This window comes from Rhincodon typus, chromosome 19 (genome assembly GCF_021869965.1).
Source record: "Rhincodon typus isolate 14 chromosome 19, sRhiTyp1.1, whole genome shotgun sequence".
Classification (NCBI taxonomy): domain Eukaryota; kingdom Metazoa; phylum Chordata; class Chondrichthyes; order Orectolobiformes; family Rhincodontidae; genus Rhincodon; species Rhincodon typus.
The window spans coordinates 44,118,637-44,129,100 of NC_063350.1; the positions used below are offsets into that span (position 1 = coordinate 44,118,637).

General features: G+C 42.8%; 1 protein-coding gene across 1 annotated transcript in view; it reads left to right on the forward strand.

Annotated features, from left to right (window-relative positions):
- The first annotated feature begins 9,158 nt into the window (after window positions 1–9,158).
- ccndbp1 (cyclin D-type binding-protein 1) overlaps window positions 9,159–10,464 on the forward strand; it is a 28,610-nt gene continuing 27,304 nt past the window's right edge. The window contains exon 1 of the mRNA XM_048608135.1: window positions 9,159–9,323. Within this exon, the coding sequence (XP_048464092.1) occupies window positions 9,173–9,323 (151 nt within the window). The 5' untranslated portion in view covers window positions 9,159–9,172. The remainder of the gene's footprint in view (window positions 9,324–10,464) is intronic.

The following is a 10,464-nucleotide window of genomic DNA, read 5'->3' on the forward strand; positions in this document are numbered from 1 at the left end:
AGAGGAGGTGATGCATGTGGAAACAGTTACAATGTTTAAAAAATATTTGGATATGTACATGAATAGGAAAGGTTTGGAGGGATATGTGCCAAGCACAGGCAGGTGGGACTAGTTTAGTTTGGCATTATGGTCGGCATGGACTGGTTGGACCAAAAGGTCTGTTTCCGTGTTGTATGACTCTACAATTTTATAAACAAGCAGAGAGACTGCTAAATAAATACATATGGAAATTAGGAGGAATGTATAATGTGTGATCGGTCCCCTATTATCCAGTTTATAAAATTATACCATTTGTTCTGAATCTTATTAGGAATGATGATTTTCTGGTGATGATACACCAGACCAAAGTCCATGTTACCATGACTGACCCAGCTATACATGTGGTTGGGAAAGTGGGGGAGTGAAGAAAGACTGGGATGCAGTAGTATTTATTGGAAATCTATCAGTTAAGAGAACAGGCAGGCATTTGCTAGTCACAGACTTGACTCCAGAATGGCATATTGTTTCCTGGTGCTTGGATTAAGGATGTCAGTGAATGGCCGCAGGCCACATTTGAGAGAGGAAGTTGAACACCCAATGGTTGTACCCATATTGGTGCCAAAAACACAGGTAAAAATAACAGTGATGTCCTGTAGATTAGTGAGCTAGAGAAGAAACTAGCGAACTGGATATGAAAGGGACTAATCTTCAAGTTATTCCCAGTATCACATGTGAGGGCAAGTATAGAAATAAGGGGATAAAACACATGAAGCAATGGTGCAGGAAGGAAGGCTTTAATACCTGGGACTTTGGGACTAGTTTGGAGGTAGATGAGACTCTATATGTGTCAGTCAAATTGCACCTGCTCAGAGCTATGTCTTTGAAGGGAGATTTGTTAGTGCTTGTGGGGACGGTTTAAACAATCCTGATGGAGGTATGGAAACTAGGAAATATCAGCAAGAAAAGAAAAAGGTATGTTGAGAACTGTGTGACACAAGTAGAGTCAGAGTAGGAAACTCTATGGTTTTAGCTAGAGTCAGACTTAGAAGGAATAAAATAAGGTCTAAATTAAGTTTACTGTGCATATATGTGAATGTGAGGAGTGTGGGAAATAAGGTTGATCGGCAGCAAGTACAGATAGCCAAGTGGAGATTGTCTTAATCATTGTACAGATTGATAACTTTTAAAAAGAGATATGAATTTTCCAATGACTAAGTCTTAGGATCAGCTGACGAGATTTCCTTTGATAAGACTTTGACAGTAACAAACATACTAATATCATTAATACTTGGATTAAAAATTACTTAATAGGCAACTCATACACTTCTGTAGGAAAAATGTTCATGAACAACTTCTTAACACAACTAAAAATACCACTTTGCATGTACACATTACATTGTACTCTCTAAAAACATGTAGTCTTGACCTTGAAGAATAAAGCTCCACTTGACACTTCTTTAGTTCATCAGGGTGAGTCTTCCTGTATCTTTTTAAACAAAATACTCTTCATTACCACTGTTGAAAATTATCAAATAGATTTCCATTGAAAGGGGGTTCCATGATCATTAACTCTTCACAGTCACTGTTTTTTTTAATATATTGGTTGAAAAGGAGTCATTTTCTCTTTCCTGGCGGAGCAACACATATTCTTCTTCCCAAAAAACTCTTAGTCAAAGTGCATCTGAAATCTTCAAACATCAAGAACATTCTATGATAAGGTATCCTAACTTGCAGTTTATTTTCAATAAGTTTTATTCTGGGCCCCTGACCCAATGACAGCCAGGTCACATGTCTTGTGTCCAAGCATACTTTGTATTAAGTTAAAAGCAGAAATCACTGGCAAAACTCAGCAGATCTGGCAGCACCTGTGTGGAGAAAGCAGAGTTAATATTTTGAGTCCAGTGACTCTTCATCACAACTCATATTAAGTTACATAGGCACACCTTGGGCAGAACTGGTCAGATGTCCCATTCCCCCTATCCTAAAATATTTCAATTTGTCTTGAATTAAATGAGACAATTGCTGGGACTTTGGAACCAGTTTGGAGGTCACAACAGAATATAAATGTTACAGTAGTACTGGCTTGAGAAAGGGTGGAAATTTGTGCTCAATCTTCCTGGATAAGTTGTTCAGGAAAGGTAGGGAAGGAAAGAAAGGAGGTTGGTTAGTAGCGCTGATTAAGGATAATATTATATATTATAAGAGGATGTCCTTGAGGACCATGGACAGAACCTAGCTGGTTATACTAAGTAATAATTAGAGGGACCACTAAATTATTTTGTTTATTCCGTTGGTCATGGGAATAATATAAAGAAATAAATGTGCATGGGAATTACAGAGAAGTGCAAAAACTACAAAGTAGTTATAACAGAAGATTTTATTTATCCTGATATATGCTAGGACATTAGTAGTGTAAATGGAAGAGAGGGTGAAGTGTTTATGAAGTATGATCAGGAGAATTTTCTAGATGAGTAAGTACATGGTGCAATGAGATAAAACACATGATTGAATTTTGTTCTGGGGAATTCTGTGGCAAACAAATCAAGTGTCAATGCAGGAACATTTAGGGAAGATGGATGGTTGGATTATAAGGTGTAGAACATTTATGGAAAATGTCAATCAGCAATCCAAAGTAAAAATAATGAATTGGAGTAGTTGACCAACTTCAATGGGTTGGAATAGATGTGGCCAAGAAAATTTTGAATAAAAAATGACCAGCAGAGTTCTAAAAGAACAATGGGCTTGGCTGTGTGCACCGAGGAAATAGTTTAGTTACAACTGAAGTACATTCCCATATTGGGCAAAAGATCGTACTGTCAGGAGGATAGTGATAAACATTAACAGGGTTTAAGTAGGTTGGTGGAACATGTGGATTTAATATATAGAAGTATAAAGCCATTCATTTTGGTAGGGAGGCTAAGGAAAGGAGCTACAAAATAAGGGGGGCAAATCAGAAGGGACCACAAAAGTAGAGGAATCCTAGGATATTTTTGCACAAATCTTTGAACATTACAGGGCATGTAGGAATGCATGTAGAATCCTGGAATTTATAAATAGGTTAAGCAAAAAAAATGAAGGGAAGATATTATCAATCTGTAAGAAACCCTGGTTCAGCCTTAAGTGGAATATCGTAACCCATTCTGGGCGCCACACTTTGGGAAAGATGTAAGATATTAGAGATGGTGTAAAATAATTCCAGGGATGAAGAACATTAGCTATGTGGATTCAATGGAGAAGCTGGCTCTGCTGTTCTTGGAGAAAAGATGCAGGGATTCAGTAGAAGGTTTCCAAATCACGAGTAGTCTGAGGCAAGCAGCAAGGGAGAAACTTTTATTGGCAATGGAGCCGAAACTCAGAGGATACTGATTTAAGATGAAAAGCAAATTTACTATTGTGATGTGAGGTATTTTTTATGTAGCAGATGGTTATGAGCTGAAATATTCTGCACTGCAAGTATTAGATGTGATTCAATTGAGGCTTGGAAAAGAAAGTGTTTAATTGTATGAAGGAAAGAAAATTTGCAGAGTTATCAAGAAGAAAAGTTTGAAGGTAAAATGCTGGATGTGGAGGACATGGTGGAGGAAGCTCTATTGAATGGTGAAGCCAGTGAGGTGGTCAGTAGATGAAATCTATTTTGATTCCGAGAGACAAGAGGTGAAAGCAAAAGTGTGGGAAGTTAAATAATTATGATTGAAGGCCCAACAAGCAAATGGAAATCTTCTGTTGTTGCGCTTAGGTGATACTAGTTGCAAATGTGGGTCCATCTTCCATTTATACATTGATTTGACCTAGCTCTGTATTTTTCTACCCCTTCAGTAACTTCAAGCTGTCAGACTTGATTGTTTAACATCTATTTAAAAAACTGCAATTAAAAATGCTTAATTATAAGAAGACTCACGTCATTGTCTTCATAAACTTCATACACCCCGTAAACTTAATACATCAGAAAAACTGGCCACAGTCTAAGTGTGAACCAGAATATGTATAACTTAAGAGACCTGGCAAATTATGTTCCTAAATCCAAATTTCTCTCCATAACAAAAACTAATTACTTTCTTTTTTAAGAATCACTATAAAATCCGCCTGTTTGACGAAGGTTTTGCTTGCCACAAAACTGGAAGCTGTAAAGCCATGGGCCCTGTCAACAATCCAGCAGTGGCACTGATGATTTGTTCTCTATAAAACTAGTGGGACCCTAACTCTGTTTTCCAGCACAGTTGCAACACCAGCATCTGCTGGAAAATCAGGCAAATTACTCAGGAATATCCTGTTCACAAAACACAGGTCAAATCCAATCCAGACAATTGCTTTATTAAGTAGTAAGCAGCCTAATCAGGCTCATGTTAAACATTAGCCAAGTGATGGAAGGAGTCTCCTATTGTGCTTTCAAGCAGCGCTTATTCAATTTGCTCATCCGAGTCCAGTTTTGTTCTGTCAGTGCCACTCCGCTCCCATCCTCATTACTGCCTATGGACAAAGCAGCCAACCCCAAGAGGTGAGGTAAGAGTGGCTGCCCTTGATATCAAAGAGTAAATGTGGCATCAATGAGTCCTAGCTAGCCAAATGAGAGGGAGAGGGAAAATTCTTCACTGGTTAGACTCATGCTAAACTCAACGGAAGATTACTGTAGTTGTTGGTGGTGGATCGTCTCATACCCAAGTGATCCCTGCAGACTTTTTATGAAAGAAGAGATCTCCATGTTTTTGAGAAATGATTCTGCTCGGTATTCCCTCAGAAATGCAGAGCTGTGCTTCTGTTACGATGGTTTAACAGTAGCATAGAATCATGTTTCCCTTTTACAGCAGTCAGCTGCTTTATTCTGAAATTTGGAGGTCGTGACAGCCATTTGACAGCTGTTTTCCAATTATAATTATATAAGGTAAGTGTGATGTTAGGGTACTGATAGGGTATAGTGCCATATGGGTGGGTGTAGGATTCCAGGTACGCAGGGTTCCTTTTTGAAGATGACCAGAAGTCCTTGGACAGGGCATGGACCAAGAAGACTTAGAAGTACAAACATCTGAAACAAAAAATTGAAGATTTGACTCAAGGAACTGAGCCCTCAGTCTTCGGATTTGTTGTGGGAGCGTGAGGAAAGTAGTGTGGAAACAATAACAGTCTTACGCATTTTTTGGGGCATACAGAGATACAAGTCCTTTGCCCAAGATGTATCTAGGCTTACCATCTCCCTGATGCTGGAGCTTCTACAAATCTTCAGTGACAGGTGAAGACAACATAATGCCACCAAGTGCAAGCTGAGAATGTCCCTCGCCCACCTCCAGTGCCAAGGTGCAGTGGGCAGACCAAGGCCACTTTGATGTGCGCACCAACTCAAGGTATGCTTAATGGTGGTGGGTAAGATAGTTATTTTTGTGGGTTATGCTTGAATAAAGTTTTCAGTGTTATTGTGCTGCTGTTTGATTTACGATGCACAAAATGCGCATCAAATGATATTTTTGGCCTTGGTAAACTAACTGGAGTGGCTTGCTGGGCTCAAAATTCCCATTGCACTGTGGTTGTTTTTACAGCATCAATGCTAGGGCATTTTGAGATCAAGAAAGTAATGGTGTTGGTTCTATTGAAGAGTATTAAAGTGGTTAAGCCGCTGGGCCCAATGGTATCTGCTCCAGGTTATTGAGAGAGGCAAGAGAGGAGATTTCTGGGATCTTGGCCAAGATCTTTGTATCCTCGCTAGCCACTGGAAAGGTCCCAGAGTAGCTAATGTTGTTCCTCTGTTCAAAAAAGGAACTCGGGATAATCCAGGAAACTACAGACCAGTGGTTGGGAAGCAATTGGAGAGAATTCTTAGGGATAGGATTTACATGCATTTGGAAAAGCATGGCCTAGTTAGAGACAGTCAGAACCTTCGCTAACTCAGGGACAGGAATGGTTGTTGAAAGTTCTGGGATTTAGATGCTTTGAAAGAAATAGGGAGGGTGGTAAAAGAGGTGGGGGAGTGGCATTGCTAGTCAGGGCTAGTATAGCAGCTACTGAAAGGCTGTTCGAGAATGATATGTCTACAGAGTCAGTTTGGGTTGAGGTCAGGAACAAGAAAGGAGCAGTCACTTTGTTGGGGTTTTTTACAGACTCCCTAATAGTTGCAGAGAAGAGGAGGAGCGGATTGGGAGGCAGATACTGGAAAGGTGCAGAAGTCACAGGGCTGTAGTCATGGGTGACTTCAACTTTCCAAAAATTGATTGGAAACTTTTTAGTTGTAATAGTTTAGATGGAGCGAATTTTGTCCAGTGGGTTCAGGAAGGATTCCTGACACAGTATGTAGATAGACCAACACGAGGAGAGGCCACTTTGGATTTGGTGCTTGGCAATGAACCGGGCCAAGTGTTAGACCTGTTGGTAGGAGGGCATTTTGGCGGTAGCGATCATAACGCTGTTTCTTTTACAATAGTCATGGAAAAGGATAGGTACACACAGCAGGGTAAGGTTTATAATTGGGGGAAGGGTAATTACAATTCAGGCTAGGAGGCTAAAGGAGGTGGATGTTAGTAAGGAAGATGTACTAGGAATTTTGAGGAACTTGAAGATAGATAAGTTCCCCGGGCCTGATGGGATTCAATGGGAAGCGAGGGAAGAGATCACAGGGCCTTTGGCGATGATCTTTTCATCCTCACTGTCCACGGGTATAGTACCGGAAGATTGGAGAGTGGCAAACATCATTCCCTTGTTCAAAAAAGGGAATAGGAATAACCCCAGAAATTACAGGCCAGTTAGTCTTACTTCAGTGGTGGGTAAATTATTGGAAAAGGCTCTGAGATATAGGATTTATGATCACTTGGATAGGCACAGTTTGATTCATGATAGTCAGCATTGATTTGTGAGGGGTAGATCATGCCTCACAAACCTTATTGAATCCTTTGAAGAGGTGACCAAACACGTGGATGAAGGTAGAGCAGTGGATTTAAGTAAGGCGTTTGATAAGGTTCCCCATGGTAGGCTCATGCAGAAGGTAAGGAGGCATGGGATAGGGAAAATGTGGCAGATTGGATTCAGAATTGGCTGACCCTTAGAATACAAAGGGTGGTAGTGGACGGAAAATATTCAACGTGGTGCTCAGTTATGAGTGGTGTACCACAAGGATCTGTTCTGGGTCCTCTTCTATTTGTGATTTTTGTAAATGATTTGGATGTAGGAGTGGAAGGGTGGATTAGTAAGTTCGTGGATGATACGAAGGTGGGTCGAGTTGTGGATAATGCGGAGAGCTGTTCTAGGTTACAAAGGGACATTGATAGGATGCAGATATGGGCTGAGAAGTGGCAGATGGAGTTTAACCCTGAAAAGTGTGAGGTGATTCATTTTGGAAGGACAAATTTGAAAGCAGAATACAGGGTTAACGGAAAGATTCTTGTCAGTGTGGAGGAGCAGAGGGATCTTGGGGTTCATATCCACAGTTCCCTGAAAGCTGCCACCCAGGTGGATAGAGTTGTTAGGAAGGCGTATAGTGTGTTAGCTTTCATTAATAGAGGGATTGAGTTCAAGAGCTGTGAAGTTATGCTCCAGCTATACAAAACCCTGGTTTGGCCACATTTGGAGTATTGTGTCTAGTTCTGGTCGCCTCATTACAGGAAGGATGCGGAAGTGTTGGAAAAGCTGCAGAGGAGATTTACCAGGATGTTGCCTGGAATGGAGGGAAGGTCTTATGAGGAAAGGTTGAGAGAGTTAGGGCTTTTCTCTTTAGAACGATGAAGGATGAGAGGTGACTTGATAGAGGTGTACAAAATGATCAGAGGTATTGATACAGTGGACAGCCAGAGACTTTTTCCTAGGGTGGAGGTAGCTATTATGAGGGGGCATAGTTTTAAAGTGAGTGGAGGTAGATATAGGGGAGACGTCAGAGGTAGGTTCTTTACTCAGAGAGTGGTCGGGGCGTGGAATGCATTGCCGGAGAGGGTAGTGGAGTCGGCCTCATTAGGGGCATTTAAGCAGCTATTAGATAGGCATTTGGATGATAGTATAAGGTAGGGGTGGAGGTTAGATAGACCTTAGGTTTAGGGTAAAAGTTCGGCACAACATCGTGGTCCGAAGGGCCTGTACTGTGCTGTACTGTTCTATGTTCTCTGTTCAACATGGCTTTGTGCAAGGCAGGTCACTTCTTACTAACTTGATTGAATTTTTCGAGAAGGTGACGGAGGTGATCGGTGAGGGTAGAGCAGTGGATGTTTTTTACACGGATTTTAGTAAGGCTTTTGACCAGGTCCCTCATGGTAGGCTCATCCAGAAGATTAAGACGCATGGAATCCACAGTGACTTGACAGTGTGGATTCAGGCTTGGCTTGCCATAGAAGACAGAGGGTAGTAGTGGAGGGGTGGTTTCCAGTCTGGAGGTCCGTGACTAGTTTTGCAGGGATCCGTGTTGGCAACTCTGCTCTTTTTAATACATATAAATGACTTATGTAGTTGGGTGGGTTATTATGTTTGCAGATGATACAAAGATTAGTGGAGTTGTGGGTAGTGTAGAAGGTTGTCAAAGGATACAGCAGGATATAGATCAATCGCAGACTTGGGCGGATAAATGGCATATGGAGTTTAATCTGGGTAAGTGCGAGGTACTGCGCTTTGGAGATCAAATGTTAACGAAAAGCATACAGTTAATGGCAGGACTCTGAATACCATTGATGTATAGAAGGATCTTGGGGTTCAAGTCCATAGCTCCCCGAAAGTAGCCACACAAGTAGATAGGGTGGTAAAGAAGGCGTATGGCATGCTTGCCTTTATTGGTTGGAGAATTGAGTACAAGAGTCAAGATGTCATGTTGCAACTTTTTAAGAATTTGGTTCGGCCACATTTAGAGTGTTATGGTTAATTCTATTCACCACATTACAGGAAGAATGTGGAGGCTTTGGAGGAGGTGCAAAAGAGGTTTACCAAGATGCTGCTTGAATTAGAAACTTCAGATTTTCACCATCTGCTTTTCAATGAAGAGCCTGACCACTCCCTTCACCGTCACAGCTACCGTGGCCCCACCCACGTCTCCTGTCCCCGTCCCACAATCCCCGTTCTTCCAGTCAGGCCCCGCCCTACCTCTGGCCCTGCCCTCGTCTCCTTCCCGTCATCCGTAACGACCCCTCCACTCAGGCTCCGCCCACCACCTAAGCCCCGCCCCACTGCCGCACCGCCCATCGCCCCGCCCCTCCCCCGCCGGATCCTGCCTGCCACAGCGGGCCCCGCCCCCGTTCCCATGGTCCCGCCCCGGCACCGAGCCTGCGTCAAGATGGAGGAGCTGCTTTCGGCTGTGTGTGAGGGCATGGACTTGGAGGCGAACGATGATCTGCGGCTGCCGTTGCGGAACCTTGCGAACGGCCTGAGGGAGGTGGTGTCGCAGCTGCGAGGTGAGTTCGGCTGACTCCGGGGAGCAGGCCTCAGGATCCTCCAACAGCAGAGATCCCGCGGCTGGGGGAGAGGACTGCGGACCCCAGGCAGGGCCTGTACCCGAAGGACCCCACTTTGTCTGTGGGTGTACGGACATGTACTGGGATCTACCGCAACACCCCAGTGACAGTGACAGTGAAAGTGAAAGGAGCAGTAATGGGGTAAGAGCTGGCTCTAGGAGCTCAGAGCCAGTGGAAATAGCGGCAGCAGTCTGACATTTGGGTGTGTGTACTTGATCGACGCTTACAGGCTGGGACCCAATAGAGGGGCTCTAAGTTGTTTATATTCCTAATCGAGCCTCAAATGGACAAGTTCATCTATTTACTTCCTCCATATTGTTTCAGCAGACTTCTGACTAGCGTCCTATCTCCTTTCTCTGCCCCCCTCCCCGCCTTTTGAGTTAATATAAAACTCAGTTAGCTATATTCTCATTCAAGTCCAAATACAGAAACAAAAATTCTGAAGTTTTAAAAAAAAAAGCAGAAAATGCTCAATGGGTCAGGAAGCAGCCGTGGCGAGAGAATCGGAATTAATATTTCAGGCCTGGAACCGTCCTGGTGAAAAGTCTGAAATGTTAACTATTTCTTTCCTCACCATCGTTGCCAACCCGTTGTGTTCTTCAGCATTTCTGTTAATTTTACTTGCCACCTTCCCTGTGCTCGTCAATTAGCATTGGCTTCTGGTATGCGCCTTTGGCTTTTTTTTGAAAGGAAACATTTTCATTTTTGTGCCTAAATCCCATCCTGGCTGAACCACTCATATCTTTGTCACCTCCTCTAGCCTCACAATCATAACAGCATGTTTTTCTAACTTTAGCATTATATGCATTTTTCCAACCATTGGTGGGTTTACCTAGATTGTCTAGGGCTAAATTTTGGAACTCATTAGCTAACAGCATTGTGGATGCACCTACACCACATGGACTACAACGGTTTAAGAAGAGACAATAAGAACTGCCGATGCTGGAGTCAGAGATAACATAGTGTGGAGCTGGAGGAGCACAGCAGGCCAGGCAGCATCAGAGGAGCAGGAAAGCTGACGTTTCAGGTCCCGAAATGCTGCCTGGCCTGCTGTGTTCCTCCAACTCCACACTGTGTTATC